Genomic DNA, 26,410 nt, shown 5'->3' with positions numbered 1-26,410 from the left:
TTTCACGTTTTCAACTTTTATTTCATCACTTTTATTTACACATTCTGCATGACATAACAAAGTATATTCCCTTTTTGTCATCCTTGCCTTATTCACAAGCTGTTCATTTTGTGTCCATCCTCCATAGTCCAAACTCTCAGTTTCTGTTATCCCGTCTCAACATCTCACTTTCCGCGCAGCAGCTGTGCCTCTCAGTCGACTGGCCCTTGGAAGATGAGTTTGATGTGGCCTTGTTCCCCAGTCAGCCACGTTCCACAGAAAGGACAAGCAGCGTGGAAGGCATGCGTTCCGTGCGGCAGTGGGATCTGACTCCAGCCTTGCACCGTCTTTTCCGAGCACACGTGACCGCAGGGGCAGAACGCATGTGTTGGAGGCCCTGCATCCAGGTATAGGCCCCCTTCGCACCCAAGCCAGAGGGGCACATAGGGGCCTACCCCTCTGCACATGGGACACTCACGCTCTCCGGTCGTGGCCGGAGCTGTGCCTCCACCCCCGGTTAACGCCACTGCAGAGGATCCCGCTTTCTCCTTCCGAAACCCCCAGTTGTGGTAGCCATGCACGTGGCCGCAGTTCATATAGACCCAGGGCTGTTTCTTGTCAATGGTGGCGCGCTGTGCCAGGCTGGGGAAGGCGAGTGTGTTAAAGCCCACGGGGCACTGGGGACGGGCGGCGTTTAGTTCCTGACGTAGAGACTCGAGCTGTTTGAGAGTCGGGGTGTGACGAAGACCGCTTGGGGTCCGCCAAAGCAGAGTGGCCCCGCAGAGATCGATGAGAGAACCATCCTGCAGCATGTTTGACTCGTTCTCTACCTGTGAGGTAAAAACACACACATATATTCACTCAGGACATGCTTTGTGTTCCACAGAAAAAAGAACGTCATTAAGGTTTGGAATGAAATTAAGTTAATTATGACAGAATGTACATATTTGGGTGAACTGACCTTTTAAGCCTGAAACTGGCACATAATGTGCCATAATATCCAACTCATTTTATAGTTTGTTACTTAACAGGTGAGTAATATATTTTATTGAACAGATAAATTGCCATATGTAGCTCTCTAACAGAGTTCAATGTAAACCATTATCCACTGTGAAGAGTCATTTCATTATGGTTGTTGTAGCTGTGCTGGAGTTTATTTTCAAGGAAGTTTTGGGTAATGGGTAAAGCCACAGTAACGTCTTCAGATAGTCAGCTTGAGCTCCTTTCCAACTAAACTGGTTATATCTCTTAAACCTATCTTAATATCTTAAACCTATCTCTTAATATCTTTCTGTCTTTTTAGTAATGAGAAATAATCATATTCATTTGCACAGTCACACAGAGCCAAAGCACAACGAAAACAATGTTCTTCCACAAAATGCATTTTGTTTTTTAAGTTACGTAGTGTACCTTTAATGTTAACAAATGTCTGATTTATGTAAACGTAAAGATACACTATGAATTTTTTGTAAAATTAGAATTAAAATGACTTTAACTTTTAAATGTAGAAAAGCAAATTTAGTCAAGAATATCCTTTTTTGGCCTCTTTTACCTTGAATTAAAGTTTTGAACAATATTTAAAAAGCCTTCAGATCTGAACGTTTATAGGCCTTACAGACAGATAGTTTGTTTGATGTTTGAAATGCCACCTTAAGAATTTTGTAGTTGGTTTATATACACTACAGTTAAAAGGTTTGGGGTCAGTAAGATTTTGTACTCTTTTCAAAAGTCTCTTATCTCACCAAGGCTGCATTTATTCAATTAAAATACAGTATAAACACTAATATTGTGAAATATAATTACAATTTATTTACAATTACAATGTTTTCTGTTTTAATATATTTTAAAATTTAAAACAAAGCTGAATTTTCAGCATCATTACTCCAGTCTTCAGTGTCACATGATCCTTACAGAAATCATTCTAATATGCTGATTTGCTGCTCAGGACACATTTCTTATTACAGGGATGCAAACAGGTAAGGGGGGAAAAAGGTGAGAACATTGCGTGGGGCAGGGGGCATGCTCTGCACTGATTTTTTTTACATTCGCTTTGCTTTACATGCTCATTTGTAGTTATTTTAAGTTTTTTATTTTTTATTTTTTATTACTTTGTATGTCCAAAACTGTAATTTTTCACAAAAAAATAAATAACATATTGTTGCAACATTGGGTCATGTTATAAAAGATGAAGTGCTATGCACGCTATTTAAGGCGGTATTGGCTGAATAGACGGCAATACTGCGCTAAACTGCAAACTGTTTGCCCTCTCTCTCTTTACCGTTCCCACATCTCAGACCTTAAATACATAAAATATGACCCTTTATAGGCATAGTTTTTAAAGTAAAGAGTAAAGTAAGCACTGTACAGTACTTATTGAAACAACCAGTTCTTTATCTACCCTTGTAAGACCCCCCACCCCCCATAAAACACTTTCTCATTGGATCTATGCAAATCCCATAGGTTACCTGTTTTGATCTCAAAAAGGTGAGTTGTCACTGAAAGGTGAGGAGTTCGCATCTATGTATTATTATCATTGTTAAAAAACAGTTGCTTAATATTTTTGTGGAAACCTTGATACATTTTTTTTTGAGGATTCTTTAATTAATACAAAGTTCAAAAGAACAGCATTTATTTGTGTACAAGACTTTACTGTCACTTTTGATCAATTTAATGCATCCTTGCTGAATAAAAGTATTCATTTCTTTTAAAAGAAACCTTATTGACCCCAAACTTTTGAACGGTAGTTTATAGTATGTCAAACACAGATATCCATAGCGAGGCCGGAATTCCGCAGTGTACCTTTTAAACATTTTTACTGCCGATTCATTACTGAGATAAAAGCAAATTCTCACCAGTTTTCCTCTCTGCTGGGCGGACCGTGTCTCTCGAAGGGCAAAAACATTCCCACATACTGAGATCTCCCTCCACACCCCTGGAGCGGGCTCAGATACGAACTCCCCTGCTGGGTGCATTACCAGCACCCCATTGGTTGTTAGTCCATCCATCAAACCATCTGAGGTCCTCCATTTAGCAGCTCGCTCCTGGAAATCAAGCATATCAAGAGGATTTTACTAATCTCTAATGTAGATGACATCAAAACGTGTCGTGGCTTATTGTCAGATTATTTTGTTTGTAATAGACGTTGTGTGTTATATAATAAATCACTGACTAACCAAGCTTAGAGGATTATAATGCACAGACAGACACTGTATGCTTTCCGTTTATAGCTACTAGCTATTACACAACACACCTACTACTTGGAGCTGCATTATAGAGTGGGAGTCTGAAATATTTATACCCGACTGGAATACAGTATCCATTCTTTCTCTCTCGTTCTTCTTCCACCTCCACAGAACAGCAGTGGGCAGAGAGCCTGTCAAGGACATTTGTATGAGGCCATAGCCATGTGTTGATAAGTCATGCATCACTGCAGGCAACCGGACCATTACCGTCCTCGAGGTGTCTGTGTATTTTTCGGAGTAAAAGCGAAGCGTATCTCCACTAATGTGTTAACTACTATCAAGGTCAAAGGAAATATTAAGGCCACAATTTGAAAAGGCCTGGAATGAAAGCATACAAATACTAATGGATTAAAGCAGTGTTCCATTGAGTCAAATGCGTGATATTCCTATACCCTCATGTAGAGCTGCACGATTCTGGATAATTTTTTTTTGTTTGTTTCAAATAGAGATCACGACTCTCTGACTAAACAAAATAACATGTAATTTACTAGAGGTTCTGACAAAATGTTAATTGCTGGAGCTATTTAAAATGTATAATTAATTTGAATGAATTATTTAAAAAAAATCGGTTTGAATGAATGATTCAATGATTTGTTTCAGTACTGGATGACAAATACATTTATTAATAGTCATTTGTTGCCACTTGGTCGCGTAACAATGTGATCTATATAATCGTTATTTGAAGCGCTAAGTTGCTTTCAAAAAAGTGATTTGCTTTATTTTGATCGCTTCCGTAGACATCAGTGTTTATAACCGAACTATAAACTTTTATCCCAGTACTTCTGTGATAAGTTGACTATTTAACACAGAAATAACGATTCTGTGTGGTTGAAAAGACCGTTTGTAAAGCTGTTTCATACCTAGATAGCCTAACTACTTTCGGTGGATCAGATGCAGCGGAAACACAGATTTGAATGTTCCGGTGTGATTTTGTCAAAGGTTTAATAGACATAGCCGAATTGTTGTAATTTAGGATTGAGATCGTGTGGGTGTTTTGCGAATTTTTTTTTTTTTTTAACAATTAATTGTGCTGCTCTACCCTCATGTCACTTTTTGTTTATACGATAAAGGTCAATGTTATTTACCCCATTGACTTACCTTGTATGAAGCGCCCCTTGTTGGCAAACGCTATTTACACTAGCTCTGCCCACAAATGTCTGGTTGGGCCACTCAAGTTTTAAAAAAGACGCCTAGAATTTAACGTCTTCAGTGTTGCAGCAGTAGCGAGTAAGGCTCGCAAACCTGGCTTTTAACGAATCTATCTCAGTTAACAAATCTTTAATTCGAATCTGCCTTTTGCCAAGCTCGTATTTATTTTCAATAAAAATGAAAATAACGTTCTAAAAGTAGAAATAAACTGCGAACGAGTGTTTAATAATATTAAAAGTGTTTATTGGGTAGGGTTAGGGGAAGGTGTAGGGAGAGTTTTTATTCTCCCAATAAGGCAGCATCCATTTAATAATTTTAATAAATATAATCATTTACACTCTATGATATTATTGCATCCTGTTAATGTACAAAAATACTGAGGTGCAAATACTATCTGCCAATATAGATAGCATTTAATTGATATTTACTCTTATTGCAAAGAATTAATACTTTTACATAATAGAATATATCGCTATTTTCAATAAGTGTAAATAGCATATCGCTAAGAAAATGCTGCTGTTGTCACTTAGTGTAAATAGCATCTATTGCAAATAGCCACTGCCTTAAATGTATCAACAACAACAGTTGAAACATTCTTCAAAATCTCTTGTTTTGTGTTCTGCAGATAATAATAATGAGTCGGTGTCCGCCAATAATGAGTCGGCACTCTGACGAAGAAAAACACGGAAGCCTGTACTGCGTCAACTGCGTAGGAGACTGACATGAAAGAAAAGAGATTGTTGAAAAGTGGTTAGATTTGTTTTGTTTAAAATTAAGGTTTAACCACTGTAGTCTCGTTGACTGTTTTAACAATGTCTTTAGTACCTTTTTGACCTTGACAGTGGTGGTTAAATTGCTGTCTATGGAGGAATCAGAGAGCTCTCAGATTTCATCAAAAATATCTTAATATGTGTTCCGAAGATGAACGAAGTTCTTATGGGTTTGGAACATGAGGGTGAGTAATTAATGACAGAATTTTCATTTTTTGGTGAACTAACCCTTATCCTTTAATGTAAATTACATTCTAATAACACAAACACATTTATTTACAGTCAAAAAAAAGTTACTGCAGATGAAGTATTTTCAAAAACAACAGTCACAGTAATAGTATGAATTGTAGCTGAAATATAGCTATTGGTGCATAATGTCCACTATAGGAGACAGATGATTAATCATAATTTTCTCCCAATCTAGAATCAATACTTGGAAAATTTAAATGTGATGTGACTCAGTAGATATTGCTTGATACTACAACTCTTTTACTACACATGGATAGTCCGGAGCAACTTGGCATTTCTGACTGGCCATCGGCCATCTTGGTTTGGAGGGAAAAAAAACAACATACAACGGCTTGCCACTTGGTGGCAATGTATAGGATGATGCACTGGGGTCCACTGTAGAGGTTGATGTGCAACTATGCCATCAAAACCCATGCATATGCAAGAAAATGCTTTTTGAATAGCCGTCCACTGTAGTGACCTCTATGCATGAAAGGGTTTTAAACAGCTGATCATTTAATCATGCGCATCAAATGTGAGTAGCAATGTGAGATGGTGGGAAATGAGTCATAAAGTCATTTTGATCTTAAGCACCTCAGTATGTGACAGCAGTAAGTGTAAACCTCGGTAATGTGCCTGCTGTTTATGAATGATTTGTCTTCAGAATTCAGCACATTTTTTTTTGTATCTGCATGTTTTCCTGTTTCGTTGCCTGGTGGTTGTGAGGACATGAATGATGGATGGTTTTATCTGCTTTCACTGGTTGCTTTTCAATGAACAAGCAAAACCTTTGTCCCCTGAAAAGATTTTACATAGCTCAAGCTACACTGAGAATGTTTACACTGATGTTAATTTCAGTCTGTGATGTAAATGTATCTATTAATGTTGTAAATATAGATCTACTGTATGTAATTAGCAGTGTTTGCTAAGGCAACAAACCTGTTTAAACAAACCCTTTACACTAAGTAACTCATCAAACACTGCTTGTACTATGGACAGCAATGATACTTGTGCTTGTAGAGGAAAGGCGTGCTATATTTTTCTAAGGAACAAGACTTGCAGTTCTTGCTGCAAAACTCTCAACCAACAGAAAAAAATTATAGATTTAGTCTTGGTTCGCTTAGCGTTCACACTGTAAGGATAAGGATAAAGTCACAACCCAAACATCCAAAACAATGTTGTATGCTGGGCTAACTGCGCTCCGTACCGATCTGTAATGGGCAACATCGCGACTATGCCAAGAAAAACCAGAGCTGTGTTCGAAATCGCCCCTTATACACTCATTCACTATTTCCTACATTACTACACTTATATAGTCCACTTGAAGGAATGAATGAAAACAAGTGAGCGAATTTGGACATTAAGTGCGCCGGAAGGGCTGCCGCTTTTACATAGTTTGTGCTTGCTTTTTAATAATCATTTGAAACTTAGCAAACTGGCAGATCCAGTAGTAATGAAAAGATTTATCTTGAACTCTGTCATGGAAACTAGCACGAATAAACCTTAATTAAACAATTTAATAATCAATTAAAAAGAAATTATAACTATATGATATTACTTCATACCCACATTGGACCAGCGGTTTGAAAAATGGATGGATGAATGATTCACCTGCTGGTGCCATCTTCTGGCGAGATGTGGGAATTCATTCGCCGCAACCGTCACAGTGCATTATGGGTTTCAGTTGCACACTCGTTATTGCGGTGCATTATGGGATTGAATGAGTGCACTCGATTACATCCACTATGGTTTCGGACACCACTACAAATGGCTGTCCCCTCTAATAGTGCCCTATTTAAGGGTATCTGGATTTTGGACACAGCCTATGTATACTTAAGCATTCTGTCCTTTTTAGGGTCACATCTTGTGACATCACATGCTGTTTTTGGTTTATTTATATGTCTTTGGTTCCGTGTTGTGGAATGTGGGTCTCGACTCGGTCCGCTTGTTTGGTGCGCACCAAGGTTCAGATGGCAGCGTTCACACTTATTCAAATGAACCGCACTAACAGAGCAATCGCACTAGAGTTCTTTTAATCAAACCAAACCTGCCAAGTGTGAACACACCCTAATTCTCATTGCCTGTTAAAGGGATAGTTCACCCCAAAATGAAAATTCTGTCATCTTTTACTCATCATTTCTGAAGATGAACTAAAGTCTTACGGGTTTGGAACGACATGAGGGTGAGTAAATGATGACAGAATTTTGGGGTAAACTACCCCTTTAAGACAACACAAACAGACTTTAACAGGCAAAACAGTAGGAAAATAATGTATCCTCTTCATCTGTGTCGCTTTCTTTGATATCACTGTAAATAATCCTATTGAGCCGAGTTGTCTTCTTCTGTACTTTGGCAAAGATTCTGCATAAGAAATCGCGGTTATGACTCAGTAGGCTGTGTTATGACTCACCCCAAGGAAGATGTTTTTGGAAGAGTCAAAGCCCGCTGCATATATTCGTGCTGTGTATGGAGCACTGCGCTCACACATGATGCGGCAAGCGTAGCGGGAGATCGTGCTCTGGGCCGACTGTCCTCCCTCTCCATTTGCGCCCCCCTGCCCTTGTCCTCCAGTGCCACTGCCCGCTGTGTCTGTCACCACAAAGTCTATCATGCTCTCTGTGGAACGGCCGATCTAAAGACACATTAACAACAAGAGTAAGTGAGATATTAAAGGATTCGTCTCATTGTTTACTCACCCTCATGTTTCTTTCCTTTCTTTCCTTTGTGGAACACAAACAAAAAAATGATTCATAATGTTCTGGTTGCTCTTTTCCATGCAATTCCAATAACTACTTTTATGATGTGTTTTTTGTGCATCTCTGTCCTTTTTTGAAGCTTGAAAGCATAACTCCCTATTCATTGTAATTTCATAGAAAAAACAACGTGCACTAGGGATGCACAGTAAATACACTACAAGTTTGGGGGTCAGTAAGACTTTTTTGCTTTAATGATATTATTAATAACTTTTATTCAGAAACATTTTTGTTGCCATCAAAGTAATAAAGTATATCTTAACATATTTAAATATATAACATTTCACAATATTACTGTTTCTATGATCAAATAAATGCAGCCTTGGTGAGTATCTTAGTTAATGTTAATTATTTACTAATGCATTATTTAAATCAAAAGTTGTTAATATTATGTAATAGACCTGAGCTAACATGAACTAACAATGAAAATTTTTTATTAACTAACATTAATAATACTGTTACAAATGTGTTTCTCATTGTTAGTTAATGCATTAACCAGTTTTAACTAATAGTGTTACCGGGCTTATTTTATTTATTGGTATCAATCAATATTGAATATTAATTGTGCAGGCTCATTTCCACCAATTTTTACGCTTTGATTTCTGACACCTTAGTCATCATAATGCTTACTTAAATTTAATTTTTATTATTATTATTATCAGCCTGACTTTTAATACTGATGCATCACTAACCAGTACAATATTTAAAAAATATTTTTCTTTTCTATGTCTCAAGGAAGGAAGAAAGAAATTAATTCAAATTTGGAATGACATGAGGGTGAATAAATGACAAAATGTTCATTTGTTGAAAAAACAAACACATTTTACATCACTGAGGCTAGAAATGTAGGAAGGCAAAGACATTCACCACTAAGACAGTATTAAATTAGTTTAAATTTATTTGTAGATATGTTTAATGAACTCAATAATTAGATGTGAGCAGACAGTTGATGTGAAATGAAAGAATCCTCTCTTTCTCCTGTCCTGGTATGATGCTTTGCTCACCTGAAACATGTCTGTGTTGGGGTCATGTGTATATTCCACTATAACAGAATGACTCCGGGACAGTGTGTAGGAGATGCTGTGCTGGCTTTTGTTGCTTAGGGCCTGCAAACACACACACACAATTCTTTGACAAATGGCTTTTGTTGCATTATGCATCCCTTAACAAGTCAGAGGAACATAAGGTACTTTCAAGTTCCCTAACCTTATGCAATAGATTGGCAAAACACTCAGTTGGTTGCAATGTTATGCAATGACTCTTACAGAATTTAGTGGGTGGGTCAAGAGGACACTTATGCTGGAACAGATTTCAAATCTTTTGGAAGCCATAAAAAATGTTTGAGATATAGTATTTTGTCCTATCAAATGTTAAGATATTAAAGTGCCCCTATTATTTTTTTTCAGATATTATTTCATGTAGTGTGTGTAATATAGCTGTTTGTGAATGTAAAAGGTCTACAAAGTTTCAAATATCAAAGGATAGATGGAGTTATTGTCTCCCAAAAGGAATAACAGATTCTAAACTGCCTGAAACAAGTCGTCAGTAATTCCAGTCTTAACACAAACCTACGTAGGTTTGTAACAAATGTGCATAATGCCAGCCTAATGTCTTCATTGGCTGTCTGTGTACAACATCTACTTTGACTTTCAAACACTGTAGTTGTAGCTTGAGTTTGGTTTGTGTTGCCGACATGTTGAGAAGGCAATGTTTTCTGCAGTGTGAAAGAAAATACTCTTTGCATACACCTTAAGATTCGGTCTCGAATTGATCTGGTAAAACTGACGCCATTGTTACTGTTTGTATCACTGTGTATCAAGTGCTAAAGAAGCCCTCTGAGATGAATTTCAGATATGGTAATAGGCGTTTGGGTTCTGATGCGCGCTGTAAGCGGTAGACCAATCACAACAGACTGGGCATTCTGACCAATCACAGCAGAGTAGGCTCTCGGAAAGGAGGAGCTTAGAGAGACTGAATTCTTGAATGAACTGTTTCAGACACTGTGAGAAAAAAGGTGATGCTGCAATGTATATTATGAGAAAATTGAAGTGTTTTTTGACCTTTAATGCATGTACATCTATTTTAGAAGACCTCCAAAACAAAATTAGGAACCTTTAAAATAGCATAATAGGTGCACTTTAAATTTAAACACTTTTATATTTTTATAACTAGTCACAGAAATAGGAATTTACGCTAAAGCTTTTACCTTGGACACCAGAGGTGTGGAGACATTGTGGATGACATCGGGTTTGACACCATTGGCTTTGGGCCGTTTGTAAAGGGCCAGCCGACTCCTCCTGCGACCCTTGTCCCCGCTAGCTAGTGAACCATTATGCCTGCGTGTAGCAAAACCACAATAGTACAATCTAAGCTTTGCAAATGCTTGGAACAATAAAGAATTAATTAATCAAAACACATTTGATGCTTAATTTAGAAGTAGCACCACACCCGCTGACTTATTTTTGATAGAGCTGACAGATTGAGGACAGACTATTGTCTTGGGATGACAAAAACTAGGCATGGATGACTTGTTTTCACTTAATGGCATTGGTGTGTACTTAAAAATAATTAAATGGCATTAATCTATCTCTCCGTCGATACTATGACAGGAGTCATGAGCCATCCACAAAATGGCTGATGCAGGCCTCTGAGAGTCTGTCAATGAGGAGGCGAAGCCATCTTATAATTCATCTAGACAACGATCAATAGTCCAGACACTTAAATGAGCTCTCTTTCATATGACTGGGAGGCAGTGTTAATTTTTTCAGTTTTTTGTTTCAGTTGTAGTATCTTGTGATAAAAATGTCCTTTTTAGGTATTTTTTGTCTATTCAACCTATACTGGACTTTAAAGGGGTCATATAATGCCACTTTTACAAGATATAAGATAAGTCTCTGATGTCCCCAGAGTGTGTATGTGAAGTTTTAGCTCAAAATACCCCACAGATCATTTTTATAGCATGTTAAATTTGTCACTTTTTAAGGGTGAGCAAAAACGCTCCGTTTTTGTGTCCCTTTAAATGCAAATGAGCTGCTGCTCTCAAGAAGAGGGTGGAGTTTCAAGAGCTTGTGTTAGCAGCGCTGATTACCTCATGCAGACTCACTGAAAATGTCAGAAACTGTTCAGCCTTTTATGTTCAAACCGGAGTCGGACAATGATGGAGAGACTCAAGAAGAAGTGACAACATGTAGAATGCAACAGGACGTTTCTGAATGGTTAGTTGATGAATTTATGTAGCTGATGTGGAGTTAACTATCTTAAAGTCATTGATTAGCATATTCTGTCATGATAATCTATAAATTGCTAATGTGGGAACTATTGTAAGATTCCTACAGAGCCAGAGAATATATGCTGCATGAAGATAGAACAGGTATAGTTTAGTTGAATTACGGTTATAACTTGTCATGTTGTCATCTTACTTTTATGACATGCTATTGTATTTGTGATACGTACTGTATTGCAATAACATGGCCTCACCCCCTTTGTTGCGTGTTCTCGGGGGCGGGGTTTATGTAAATTTTAAGGTTAGTGATGTCACCAACCCGGGAAGAAGCTCGTTGTAGTTCCTACCAGCCGTTTGTTGTAGTCCTTAAACAGAGAATTCTTTAAAAGAAAATATCTCTCTTTGCTGAACTTTGAGCGTCGTAACTTGCAGATGTTGTTTATGCTCTAACAGCAACATTACACACTAACTAAAGTTAAAAAAGTGAAATCATATTAAACCACCCCTTCAATATTTAGTCTGCAAAAAACATCATTTTAAAATTGTTGATAATGTGCAAAATAACAAAAACATGTCAAGCTGTGACAGACTAATCTTACTTTGAGTTACCTGTCCATTCACTTCATTGTCTGTGCTAAGTAGTCATTTATTCCTGTGGGGAAAAGCTGAATTTCAGCATCATTACTCCAGTCTTCAGTGTCACACGATCCTTCAGAAATCATTCTAACATACTGATTTTATCACAGTTAAAAGCCGCTTCTCCACCGAAATTACTGGGAACATTTTGTTCCAGGAACTTTTTTTAACCCAGACCTGTTGCTGTCTGCGTGTCCATCGTGGTCTAAAGTACCATGAAGATTAGACAAGTGACGCAGGACTGCGTCCGACTTTCAGGTTCCCGCTGGATTTCGTCCTCCGCATATAAGCTTAAAAAAGCCTGAACCTCGTCGTCGGTCCATCAGTCATAGTTTTTAAACTCCACTGTTGATTCAAATAGCAAACAACTCTTACTTGTAATGCCACACCAGCAGAGGGAGCCCTCGCCTGAATTCTGACTGTGTGCCACTCCCTCTGCTCACTCTACAGTCACTTCCTGTTTGGCAGCCATTTTAAGCATGGCATGACCAAACAGGCCTTGCGAAGTATTGCCAGTTCTGCCTTACCGAGCGTTTGTATCTACTGTCTGTTTACCTTGTGTATGACCATTTGCCTGCTTTCTCTGATTACTGATTTTTGGATTTCCATTTTTTACTTGGCTGCCTGTTTGGATTGCTTTTGTGTTTGACCATCTTGCCTGCCTTTTCGACACCTGCCTTTGGACTACCCCTTTACCTGTTTGCCTTTTGGACTGTTTTTTGTGGTTTTGACCCTTGCCTGGCTTCATGCTCCTTCTGGACTGTTCCTAATAAACTTCAGCACATGGATTCCAACACGGCTTCCGCCTCCTCGTTACATTACTGCACGCACCGCAACAGACTTTTAAAAATGGTGGTTGAAATAAAATGCTGCATGGAGTCAACCAATCAAAATGCTGCGTGAACCTTAACAATCAGCATGTTCAGTACCCAATTCCCATCCCCAAAAGTTCCTGAACTTTGAAAAAGTACTACCTCGTGAGCAGGGGCTTTCTGAGGGGGGGATTTTTACCTGGAACTTCATTTAGACCCTAGTCCCTGCGGTCAAAACACACCGAATACCACCCCAAAGTCTCTTGTTCCTGGGGGAAGTTCCTGCGTGGAAAAGCGGCTAAAGACAGCTGTTCTGTCAGCAAACATTTTTGTCAAATTTTACTGAAGATATCATCTTCCTGACACATTTTAATACATTTGAATATAGATGTGCAAAATAGAAAAAAATTAGAAAGAAGAGATGAACACTTGTGCTTTCTCTTTCCCACTTCTTGTTGCTCAAGGGTTAAACTCTCTTCCCCCTCCTGGCACAGGAAACATTCATTGCTCTGCTCTGCTCCATGGCTGTGTGCTTTGAATGACATCTTTGTTGGCAGTCAAATGAAGTGTTTTGCATCCACAGCTGAAATCTAAAGATAAGTCAGGAAAACCAACCGCAGGTACACCGGGGGAACCAATTGGCCCAGGTGACGTGGCATTCATTCATCTGTGAGAAAAGATGTTAATTGAAGTCATATTTATTTGAGGGTAATTTTACCCTTGAACTCCCACTGAACTCCTGCATTCAGCAAAATGCTGGCTGAGTGGAGGAGCTGTAATTTAGATAAATGGATTTCAGGAATCTGAGACAGTATCTTACAGTTCTAAGGTGTGTGGGTACAGTTAAACCTGAATGATAATAAACTCAGTGTTGCTGACGTCAAAGATTGAATTTAATCACAACTAATTATGTTCAGACACAATCCATTAAATACTTAATAATCTGCAACATCTCTTTGGAATAATTTTATGATTTCCTTACTTTGCAGCAATTCATGTTCTGGGCTCAAAAAACTGTCGCCTAATATTAAAATTTTTGATTAATTACCATTTTAATGCACTTACAATGGAAGTCTAAGGCAAGAGAGTACAGTAAGTTTTAAAGCACAAATGTAATGTTTTTGTTGTTGTTGTTGTTTAAACAATGAATGAATGAATTGAAAAAAAAGTGTATTATTTGACTTTATTTGTCTAAACCATCATATTTGTTTTAGGTGATTTAACCTCATCACCAACTATTCGTTTTCTCTTATCCTTCTGCATATCATCAAAGTTACAGGGTTTACCAGCTTCACATGATCATGATGCAGTGTTGGGTAAGATACTCTAAAAAAGTAATTAATTACTAGTTACTAATTACCTATTCAATAGTGTAATTAGATTACTGTACAAATTACTCTCTTCAAAAAGTATTTAATTGCTTATTACTAATTATTTAGTCCTTTATCAACCTCGACAAGTGATAAATGATACAAGGATAGACATGAAATGGCTCTTTTAATTCTTTCAAATAAATAATATAAAACTACATAATCCATTCTGGTCACACTTTAGATTAGGGTTCAGTTCTCACTATTTACTAACTATCAACTATGACTTTTGCCTCAATAAACTCCTAATAACTGCTTATTAATACTTAGTAAAGTAGTTGTTAAGTATTGGGAATCGGGTAGGATTAAGGATGTAGAATAAAGTCTTGCAGAACATAAGGCATTAATATGTGCTTTAAACATCCAATATCAATATTCATGCTAATAACTAGTTAATAGTGAGTATTGGACACTAAACTAAAGTGTTACCATTATTTTTATTAACTCACTAAAGTATTTAAAGTGAGAAGGATACATAAAAACATGCATTTTAACATTAGACTTAAATTTTGATGTTAAATCCACTATTGTATTATATATAATTGTTCTACAGTCTATACACAGTATTTAGTTCAATTACTTCAGAAGTAACTGTAATTAAATTACAGAAAAAATAAGAGTAATCCCTTACTTTACTTTTTCAAGGGAAAAGTAATTAAATTACAGTAACTAATTACTTAGTAACTAGTTACACCCAACATTTTAAAAGGTTAGTAATCAGTTCTATCACTCAAGTCTCATGTTAACATGCATGATGTTTCTGTGTTGTGGCTCTACTGGTTGTATGTGCATTTTAACATTTATTGGCTTGTCTTCTTTACTTCCTTCATTACTGTATACTACAATGTTTGCTTAAAAAAAATGACAAGTCGAAACGAGTAGAAATTATTTTCTGTGGTAACTGACATATGTCTGTATGATTTTCTATTTTTGTGAAGATACTTTGGTACATTGGACCCCATTTACTTTCATTGTATAGACTGTATTAAAAAAAGGAATTCACCCTGAATCCTGAAAACAATATATCACTGTTTCCACAAAAATATTAAGCAGCCATTTTCAACACTGACAATAATAAGAAGAAATGTTTCTTAAGCCGCAAATTCGCATATTAGAATGATTTCTGAAGGATCATGTGACACTAAAAACTAGAGTAATGCTTCTGAAAATTCAACTATAACAGGAATAAATTATATTTTAAAATATATTTTAGATCAAATACATGCAGCCTTCGTGAGTATAAGAGACTTCTTTCAAAAACAAAAAACAATTGTACGATAGATAGATAGATTTCCTCCTTTCAGTATTACTGTTCTCCCCTCAGGGGATGCTGTGGACTTTCTCTTACCCCAGTACAATCAGCTCCCCGTACTTGATGGGCTCCTTGTCCTCAGGGCAGAGAGCATCATGGGACTGAGATCCTGAGCCCAGAGGAGGAGACGGCTGGTTCTTGTTGCATGATGGGCGCAGCTCCAGGGACGGAGGAGGGCAAAGAGCTTCGGAGCTCCCTTCCAAAACCATATCCACAAGAACGACTCGCAGCTATGAGAGAGAGAGCGAAGGGAAGCATGTGAGACTGATATTATTGTTCAGCACATTTGCTTGTTTTCTCACAGTGAAATGACAGCTTTATCTAATAAGCGCTATAGGGAGAGGAAATGGAAAAACAGTATGATTCTTATCTGCATCCCAACCCTCCCCACCACCAGTTACTTCACCTGTAACAAACAATAACAGGCGTATCGTGGATCAGCTGTTATGTATTTATGTAACAGCTGATCCTGTGAGAACAGCCTGAGATAGTGTGGCTGTCTCTGCAGTGTTTTGAAGTCAACAAGCAGCCAACCATCAATTGACAACCTGTCGGGAACAGGAGATTTAACCAATCCCAAGAGAGTAACAACCTCTCTGCAAACACAGTCAAGTGCTCCAGTGCAAATGACTTCATTGTTGTTTTTCATACAGACTTAATGGAAACACAGTCACAGCAGTGGCACTTCTGTCAGACAAATTGGTGTGGTCATTACTTCAAGTGCTTAATGTGTGTTATTTGGGGGAAAACATTGATATATATCTATTTATCTATCTGTCCATTCATTGTCTGTTTGTCAGTCTGTCTGCCCATCCTTCCATCCATCTAAACAGACTTTCATTGAAGGAGAGACCTGTGCCATGTCTATGAACCAGAATAGAGACTTGTGCAGTAGGCTCTTTGGTGGCCAGTAATCACCAGCATCTACCTGTGCTACCAACCACTCAAAGTTCAGAACATCTTAGCAACCACATAGCAATGCCCTGGCAACACCCTAGAACACTTTACGAGTGTTATTTTAGTGTTATTTGTACGCAATTATAGTATGTATTAGTATTTTGAATTAGCTTTTATTTTTTATTTTTTTCAGTTTTCATTTTTTATTTTAGATATCATAATTTTGTTACATGCTTTTGCCATTTTTTGACAAATAATGACCTTCACATTATGCCTCAGCCATAGATATAGATTCATAGACAGACCTGTTGTGAGCTCCGAGGTTGTTAATTGCTATCTGTTTGCGTTAATTCAACTTATTTTTAAAATATTCGTGTTTAATAGCAGAATTCTTGGTAAAAAACTACATTTCCCATGATGCTGTACTGAAAGTTCCACCAATCAGAGAGTTGCACAGAGAAAAGAGCGCCAAACAAGATCTTTAGCTCCACCCACTCCCATGAAGCACCGCAAATGACATAATCGAATCAGTCTCCCCATGCTCTCAAAACACTTACATATTTGTATATATATGCATATCTTAAAATAAGTTGTTTTTATAGATAAAATAAACAACTTTAAATGAATAGTTTTATATTCCTCCATCGTTTTTAATTTGATTATGTCATTCACAATGCTTCATGGGATTGTAGTTTTTTCCCCCACCAAAGGTACACAGCCTTGTACCTTTGTGTTTTGTCTGATATTCATATACTTTTTGCTTCAAATAAAAGTTTGTAATGTTGTGATTCACCTCATAGCTTGTTGGCTTGGTTCATGGCTTATAGCACTTTAATACTTTTCAAAAACCCCTATGGGAAAAAAATGACTGGGAAAAATACTTCTGGAACCAACGTCGCTGAAAAAGTGGGCGAACACTCTTTATCTATGGCTTCAGAGGTCTAACAACACTCGCCAATGTCAAAATGTTTGAGATGACCAATCAAATCAAAGTAGGCGGGCTTTATGTTCACAGAAGCTGCTGAGTGTGAATTCCAGCACAACACTTCAGCTAATGGTCATAAACTGCAAGATAAGATAAAGCTAAACTCTAAACATTTGATATTTTGACAGCTGTTTTATGATAGAAATGTTAAACAACCGACAGAAATAATCAGGGATACAAACGAATTAACGTTGGTCTAATTTTGCCGTTTTGAATTGAAAAATATAATTTACGTGATTCACGTAATGTAATTCGTAACTGTCAATGTAACAAGATGAAACATTAATGAAGTCATTTTCAATTATCATCATATTAAGCATTAGATTAATTATGAATATGAATGTATTGTGAATGAATAAACCTAGCTTTCCAATTAGCCGTCAGTAAATTAAGAAAATGATTCATAAAACATATAACTATCATTCAACACTGTTTACTTTCTTCACTGACACAAAGGAAAATAAAAAGACTGTACCAATCAAAGCTCAGCTTAAAGGGATAGTTCACACAAAAATGAAAATTCTGTAATCACTTACTCACCCTCATGTTGTTCCAAACTTGTACGGGTTTCTTTCTTCTGTTGAACACAAAAGACGAAATTTTAAAGAATGTATAGAAGTCAATGGCTACCGTCAACTGTTTGATTACCAACATTCTTTAAAATATCGTTTTTTGTGTTCAACAGAAGAAAGAAACTCATACGGGTTTGGAACAACATGAGGGTGAGTAAATGAGTTTTCATTTTTTGGGGAACTATTCCTTTAAGGCAAGAGATACACAGGGTAAGATAAGGATCTATTATAAAGCTTCCTCACTGTAGCACTAAATAAAAAAATTTTTTTTTTTAATTCTAAGCATCTTGCAGTGCAGTTTTTTTTGTGTAATGTTTAACTAAATTAACAATATAAAAAATTTCATTTCATTCTTCCAGGCTCCCTTATGCAGCAAATTAATCAGAACCGAGTGCAAACCCTCGCCTTCACAGGAAGCTCACTGGTTTAGAAATGACGGACAGCACGGATGAGCCAATCTCTGCGCTATTATGGCACTGCATGACTGTGGGTGTGCAATGGTGAGAGGTGGACTGGAGGATGTGGGGTGAGTGAGGGAGGGAAACTGAGAGAGGACAGAAATAGAAATAGCATGGTGGTGCAGGTGATGGAAGGGAGAGGAGCAGGGAGGGCCAGCGGGATGGAGAAGGGTATGTAGAGGTGTAATACATATAGAGTGCTTAAAAAACAGCAGATTGTAGATAACAGAAGATTACTAGGGATGAACAAGCACTGTTACGAAGAGATTGCGTGTGTGTGTGTGTGTGCGTGCAGGGTGATGGATTGCCTGTTTCGTGCCACGCACTTTCTAATCAGCCCACAACCTGGGGGAGGAAAGAGGGAATGAGAGAGATATGGGAAGGAAGATCAACAGGAATGCAGGGAGGGGTGGTGAGAACAAGATGCACCATTATGGAATGAGATCTTTCCAGACACAACAATCTTAGTGTATAGTGCATGGCTGTAATAAAATGACGAGCACCGTCTCTGAGCTCTAACTGTTCTCCACACATTAATGGGCAGCTTATTAATAATTCATTTTCTTCTGGTGCCTTTATTAAAAGGCTCAAGTCCCACAGTGCAGGTACTTCTACTATCTTTCTCCTTCTTGATTCCCTTCATCTCCCCTTCTCAGATCACCACATCCTCCCTCCGGTCTGATTTTATGTCCTCCTTGCTTACTGTATCATCTCCCGTCACCTTCTCTCCTCATTCTCACAATCCTCTATACTGCCTCTGCAGCGGGGTGAGCGAGTGCGGCGTGTGAGACCGTGCGTATGAGTGTGAGCGGGGTAGACAGAGAGCGAGTCTGCCTCATCCATCTCTATCAGGAGCCAGATGAAGTGGGTTCTAAATATACACGCGCAAGGAAATGATCTCACGAATAACTTATGAGCCTTACTCGAGTCCAGGCTTGCCAAACTTAATTCTTCAAAATCTATATCTGCTTTTCAGCAGATCATTAGCTGTTTCGCAGCTTTGTTGGAGCTGCATTTTTTTGTGTAGTAGTACACATCTTGAATGCTTGTAGGGCTGCAAAATTTCTGTCTGCATTGTTTTTCTGACTGCAAACAATAGTATTTCTGTTATGCTTTAACACATATGAGATGCTGTTGTAAAGTGAATTGCAGGAGTCAGCTGAAGTGATGGCATCTCATAAATGCAATGTTATACAATTGCGTATTCATTGTGTCTACAATGGTCTGTTATTGTATATGATTGCACAGCTCTCTGGAGTACTTGCTTCTGATTGGTCAGTGGCAGCAATTTGTGGTTTAAATATATTTGTATAACAAGTAATTTCCTACACCGATGGTTTGATGTCTCTCAGTGGTCTCTTTGTTCTCACATAATAAAAGTAATATTTTTTTTATTTTATTGGCCAGTAGTAAAAGTGGAAATCTGCAATTGTTACTGTTTCTACCTGATCTAACTCTTCAGTTTTATTGGTGTAATCTAATTTATTTATGTGATTTAGTGATGCTAAATAATATTTTTGACTTAAATAAAATCTTTAATTTAGAAGTTACCACATAAAACATTTTTAGGTTAGTATTTTGTTAGTATACAGTCAGTTTGTCATTATTGCAAAATAAATTCAAGATGGTGCATCCTGATTACCCTGTGAGGGTTTTATTTTGTAATAATGACTCACTGTACGAAAACCATTACTTAAGTATTATATAGTTATAGTGACTATAAGATATTGTTTAAAATGTCTGCAGAGTGACTGTTGGTCATTGTAACCCTGCATTATTGTATATTTATTTAAACTAGCTACCATTCAAAGGTCTGGGGTCAGAATGATTTTTAAATGTTTTTGAAATAAGGGGCTGTTTACATGGCACCTTTGTCAACTAAAAACTTTGTATGGATTTTGGCTGTTCATTTTAAGTCTCTTAAGGATGATTTATACTTTCTTTGTCAAGTGTACACCGTAGCTACCGCGTGGGATGTGTGTAGCACGCTTAGCCTGACGTGCACCTCTTAAAAAAATGTAACAACGTGGCAATTCTACGCAGACAGCAAGCGCTGTGATTGGTCCGTTAGAACCCCTCCCTCAGGTCAAAAAACTGTCACGGAGCAAGCGGAGCATGTGCTTTCAACTTCCATAGGAATGAAAAATGCTGTTTCAGGGGACACACACCATCAAACTGCAACAAAAGTCATTGCCTATTTGCCGCCATCACTGCTGAAGCTTCTCTGACAACGTACATGACAAGCTGCTGCTTCTTCGGCTTTTGCCTTGATACTCAACATGACACTGCCTATAGTCTGCATGTTTCACGTGGACAACGACGCAGAAGTATAAATGAAAATCGATGCATAGCCTATGGTGCAGAAGCTCCGGCGTAGGTCCGACGCAGGAGTATCAGCCTTTATGCTCATTTATTGTATCAAAAATATAGGCTACAGAGAAAATATTATGAATTAATTATTATTACAATTTAAAACAACTGTTTTTATTTTAATATACTTTAAAAAAGAAATGTATTCCTTTTATGACAAAGCTGAATTTTTAGCATAATTTCTCCAGTCTTCAGTGTCACATGATCCTTCAGAAATCATTCTAATATGCTGATTGTCAGGTTTAGTTCTAGGTTTCTGTTTCTGTGTATAGTTCCTGTGTCCTTTGTTCCCTTGGTTTCCTCTGCTGTTTTGTTTCCATGGTTTCTGATCCGTGATTACGCTCCCCTGTCCCTTATACGTATCTGTTGATTATCTTCTTTGTTTTGTTATTTAAGTCATTTAGCTGCATTTAGGCTACATTCACACTGTCATTTCAAAACCTAATATTTGTGTATCTGATTAGAATCTAAATTATTGACTGTCCACACTGTGTAACGCAACTGTTTAGATCCAATTTGTGTGTCCCATGCCCCTCTTTAATTTTCTGGAATATCTGCATAGGCTTTTATGGCAATGACGTTGCGTTGATAGGTATATGCCAAAAACAACAACCACAACATGTCTTATTTATATCATGACAATGTGTAGCCGCCGCACTGGACTACTGCGTCTTCTGAGGCAGCAGCAGAAACATAGGAGGCTAGTATGATTCCACGCTGTCATCTCTGCCAGTCTCAACGCATGTCTCTGTTAATATTGTAATTTTCTGCTCGTCCGGCACTGTACTTTCTGTGACTTTCAGCATGTTTTCTATAACAATGTCTGATATTTACATTTTAGGTGGCATAAGAAAGTCACATAAACCATGTGAAATCCGATCAGAGCAGTCAGACTGAAACGGATTTTCAGAAATCCAATGAATTTCAGAAATGTAGCTCGAAACACATTTCATGTGATTTTTTTTGCTGTTCACATTTGCTAAATCTGATCGGATTTTAATTGTAATTGCACAAAAATCTGATTTTGTCTGGACAGTCTGAACGAGGCTCAAGATCCAAATCTCCTCTTCCTCGCCTGACTACACTAATTTGGTGCTCAATTAACATTTCTTAATGGTGAAAACAGTTGTGTTGCTTAATATTTTTGTAAAAAGAAAGTTCAAAAGAACAGCATTTATGTAAATAGAAATCTTTAGTAGCATTATAAGCATTTTCACTGTCACTTTTAATCAATTTAATGTGTCCTTGCTGAATAAAAATATTCATTTCTTAAAGTTACTAACCCCAAACTTTTGCATGGTTGTGTATGTTTCATTTTAATCCTTGTGTCATGCGATATTCTCTCTCTTGTACCTCACATTTGCATTTTTTCAAGGTAAACAAATCAAACAAAAACTTTCTGTATTTTGTATCTTTGAGTGCTTTTCTTGTAAATCATTAGGCCAAATTAACATATACAATAATGTTGTATTGACGGAAATATCTTGTATACACACACAGTACACTATGTTCTACATTAGCAACATGTTGTCTTTTAACAGAATAACACCATTCATTTGTTCTGGTGAGCTGAATAGACTGCAGTCTGCACCAGTTCAACAGTGGTGCATATTGCATAATTAATGCGCAAACGCCATCTATAACAGTGCTGCTCATTGTACTATATAATGTCATTATCTCTGTAGTCAGCAGCAGCTTGTTGAATGGATGTCATGGCTGTTGCAGTGTGCTGTGAAGCTGTGCTCTGCAGCAGGTGTGTGTGTGCGACTCATGATGGAGTGAGTGTCTTACAGTGCCGTCTGACCCCGCTGCTCCTGTCTGGACGAGCGGTGGAAAGAGCTGCAGCCACCAAAGGGAGGGAGGGAACGAGAGAAAGAGCGAGAACACGTTGACATCGTCACCCCGTTAGAGGTATCGTGATTGTGAAACATGATAGTGACCTTCAGAGCAGGAACCTCTGCAGAAGCTCTATCATTTACACTCTTCCTGTTCTAACAGCACATCAGCATTCACAGATGCATGTCAGCAAAATCATATATGGGTCACCTATGTGACATTGCAAAGACATTTGTTTATAATTTAAAAGGTTCTTTCAACTGCAGAACAAAACAAACCCCAATTCCAAGAGGCATTACTATGCATCACATAAAGACAATATGTGAAGAAATAAGCAGTCACTACAGATGAATGAATGGGAGTATTTTAAAACTGTGTAAACTTCAAACATAATTATCCCACACCTCAACACAAGCAAACTTTGATCATGTGAGCTCATTGCACTTTCACAACCTCATAATAACATCACATTCTGCCACTTAAATATTTTTGGGGGGATTTTAACACATTAACCCCGGCTTCACAGACAAAGATTAAGTCTAGTCCTAGACTAAAATGCATGTTTGAGCTGTTTTAACTGAAAGCAACTTGCACTGACATATCTTAAAATATATCATTGCCATTGTTTTGTCTCAAGATGCACACCAGTAATGTTTTTTTCTAAGGCAGGCACGTTTAAAAAAGCTACTTAAATGTCCTAATTGAACTAAGGACTAATCCTGACTTAATCTAAACCCTGTCTGTGAAATCAGTCCTAAGAAATATAAAGAAAGAACTAGATTTTAAAATGATGTTATGTTCGGTTAAATAAGCACTCATTCCTCTCAATCTAATGATAATTGAGAAATTTCTCCTCTCAGACATGGTTCAAAATGGGAGAAACAAAATCATTTTCTTAATCATTATGTTTGTCTTGTTACAGGGCTACTTGACATGCAAAATAACAAGATATTATGTCTAGATTTCACCGAAAACACTTATGTCATTATCCTTCTCCAGTAAATGTGAAGTATATTGTTTTAAAGATGTTTACTGGAAATCAAAATTATTATTAAGACTTATTTTTGGTGTTGCATGTGGCTACTCCCCATCTATACACTTCAAAGAATGGAGACATGTAAAACAAAGCATCTTTTTAAATGAATATGTTGTGTCAGACAAGTAAACGGGGAAGATTTATGAGATCAGATTGATTAGTCACCAGAAAGGCATGTATTTTTATCTGAACATGAACAAATACTGTAGCTTACCTGAAGGTTTATGAGAGAAACATAGATTGTGTTATTTGAAAAAATCATATTCTGTGCTTATTGGATGTCTCACTATAAGTTGTAAACACAAGCTCAGCAATTTATTATGTAAAATTAACAAACCACCCAATTAATTAATTATAACAATAAATTAATAAATTATATTCATTTTTAATGTATACTCAACATTCTGTGATGTAACTCCACCACATAGTTGTCCAATTTAGATTTACAACAGGACCCGTTAAAGTCTTTTCCCCCCATTATCTGTTCTATAAATGTTATTGTACACATGAGAAACAAATATAAACAGGATTATGTAATGATATTGCTCATATTCTGCTCATTTACTCGAGACAGCATGATCCGTGGACCAGCCCGTGCTCTCAGACGACAGATTGCAGCGGATTGCGTCTCAGTAAGAGCAGAGCATCTGAATCCAAAGATTCGAAGTCTAAGATCCGAATTATAATTCGATGTCTAATTCGAATTTTACGACGTAATCATACTGATTCCCCCGGGAAACACGTGAGACGTTTACTATAAATGAAATATGAAAAGTCAGGCAACACTTTTTAATAATAATTAATTTATGAGGTGTCACCATGATGTGTCACACTCGCATTATTCCCATTTCTTTTAATCCGTCGGTAAAGACTGTTTAAAAAAACAAAAAAAAAAAAAACATGCATGTTACATATGGACATATTACATAACGTTACTATACCAAAACTAGATCTATTTGGTATTCATCAAAATCATCACTGCAATTGTTTCCCACTAGAACTGAGATGCTCTTATTTATCCTGAGCCATTTCACAGGCCTAGGAAGTACACAAGGAAAATAAATACATTATTAATTTAATGAATTATAAATAGTATAATTTAATTATAATTAGTATAATTTAAATAAAACACTTTAAATACAATTATTTATTACATTCATTGTTAATTTGCAGCTTAGAAAATAAATAACCAACTACAGAAGAACGCACGCATCTAGACATGGCACTCCGCACTGACATAACGAGAAGACTGTTTAAGTGATAAATAATAAAACGAGGAAAATATTTCGGTGGCAGGCCGCCAGAACAAGCATGTCAAGCAAAAAACTATCCGAATACTCACCTGATGATGTTATAGACCCCTGACTTGAATATCCTTGGCTTGTCAATCCCCGTGTGGCCTGAAAATTGGGCGTCGTGCTGTTAATTCATCACTCGCGGTGTTAAACTGGATGGCACGCGCATCACGTCGTGTGGTTTGCATTGCCACACTCCGTTGTCATCAGTAACGCGGAAGACAGCGCGGATCTTAATCCAGGAGAAGAGTGTTTTCAGTCTACTAGTCCAGACACTCCGTTGTCACGCCCATCTCATCTCTCCCTCGCAGTACTCTGCCGTTAAAGAAATCCGAGGAAGGGTTTTGCCCTCGCCCACATCATGCGCCTCTGCGGTTGGTCAGGGTGCCACGACACGCTTAGGCCCCGCCTCCGGATGCGAATTTACGAATTCTAGTATGGTAGGAGGCTTATTAATATTCACGAGCAAAACCTTCGCCATTGGACTGTTAAAGCGCAACGTCAGCAGAAGCTAATTCATATTCGAAAATCAGGCTTCGCCATTAGAAGATTACTCGATCTGATTAATATTCATGAACTAAGCGTAGGCTTCGCGATTTCACCTCAGGATGGCGTTCGTGGGGTTGGCACCACAGCACTGCTGTTACATACGCGCACAGTGACGCTCGAGCGAGGGATCTGACAGCTCGTGGAATCCTCCGCATTCTCCACATTTAGGGATACACCTGTGGAACAGTCCTGTTATATATAGGCCTACACCTGTAATATATACAGTGATTGTGCTGTGTCACTCTTACTGACACCTCTTAATTAAGACGACCATCTGCGCGATGATGCGCATGTTATTCAAGCAAAACCTCCATATCTATGATATAAATAATATATAATATAATAATGTAATGTCATTTTCAGACTAAAACAGAGCCAATACATGCAACTTGTTAACCAGAGTTATGGAAATCCAAAATTGTTTTGGGGATACCACTTGACAATAGACAGAGACAATGTAGGCTAGTCGAAATATATATGTACCAAATAATCTAAAGTATATAGCCGAATACAGTTATGCAAGGAATGGCGTAGGACAGGGGTCAACGTTTTTCAGGGCGATAGTTAAAATGTATCAAACAGAGCTATATATTAAGCGCCTTCGATATTATTATGATAGTTATATGTTAGGACAGTAGATTAGAACATGGAAAAATACTATAGTAATTTATAGTAAATATATAGTGTTTTTGAACCATACTATAGTGAAGTAATTTAATTAATTTGTTGTGGTAATTCTATAGTTGCTGTGGTAATATAAAAACTATAGTAAACAAATTACTTTACCCAATACTGTACTAAGTTTTCTACTACTATAGGGTATATAATAAAAACTAAAGTATACTACAGTTTCAGTATTAGTTTATCAGTCACTATAGTTAATACTACAGTATGCTGTAGCATTCATTAACAAAGTGTTGTGAATACTATAATATATA

At 37.4% G+C, this 26,410-nt stretch overlaps 1 protein-coding gene across 4 annotated transcripts; it reads right to left on the bottom strand.

Annotated features, from left to right (window-relative positions):
- Window positions 1-25,290, bottom strand: peli3 (pellino E3 ubiquitin protein ligase family member 3). Of its 4 annotated transcripts, none has more exons than XM_051898616.1 (7): window positions 24,971-25,290; window positions 15,511-15,704; window positions 10,328-10,457; window positions 9,126-9,227; window positions 7,779-8,000; window positions 2,832-3,020; window positions 1-809 (listed from the first exon to the last, which is right to left on the bottom strand). In XM_051898616.1, the coding sequence occupies exons 2-7, from the start codon at window positions 15,681-15,683 to the stop codon at window positions 192-194; spliced, it is 1,434 nt and encodes a 477-aa protein (XP_051754576.1). In that variant the 5' UTR covers window positions 15,684-15,704; window positions 24,971-25,290; the 3' UTR covers window positions 1-191. The 4 variants fall into 4 exon arrangements, with proteins under 4 accessions (XP_051754576.1, XP_051754577.1, XP_051754579.1 ...); XM_051898617.1 differs by lacking the exon at window positions 24,971-25,290 and adding an exon at window positions 13,222-13,459; XM_051898619.1 differs by lacking the exons at window positions 15,511-15,704; window positions 24,971-25,290 and adding an exon at window positions 12,992-13,202.
- Between the last annotated feature and the right edge of the window lie 1,120 nt (window positions 25,291-26,410).

Source organism: Ctenopharyngodon idella, chromosome 7 (assembly GCF_019924925.1).
Source record: "Ctenopharyngodon idella isolate HZGC_01 chromosome 7, HZGC01, whole genome shotgun sequence".
Taxonomy (NCBI): domain Eukaryota; kingdom Metazoa; phylum Chordata; class Actinopteri; order Cypriniformes; family Xenocyprididae; genus Ctenopharyngodon; species Ctenopharyngodon idella.
This window is presented reverse-complemented; position numbering and strand designations above follow the sequence as displayed.

Bases quoted from the DNA above. Each gene is read 5' to 3' on its own strand.
- peli3 (XM_051898616.1), bottom strand. From the start codon at position 15,683: ATGGTTTTGGAAGGGAGCTCCGAAGCTCTTTGCCCTCCTCCGTCCCTG. The intron at 8,001-9,125 runs GTGAGCAAAGCA...ATGTGTCTTTAG, and splicing joins CCAACACAGACATGTTTCAG to ATCGGCCGTTCCACAGAGAG. The intron at 810-2,831 runs GTGAGAATTTGC...TTTACCTCACAG, and splicing joins CCCAGCAGAGAGGAAAACTG to GTAGAGAACGAGTCAAACAT.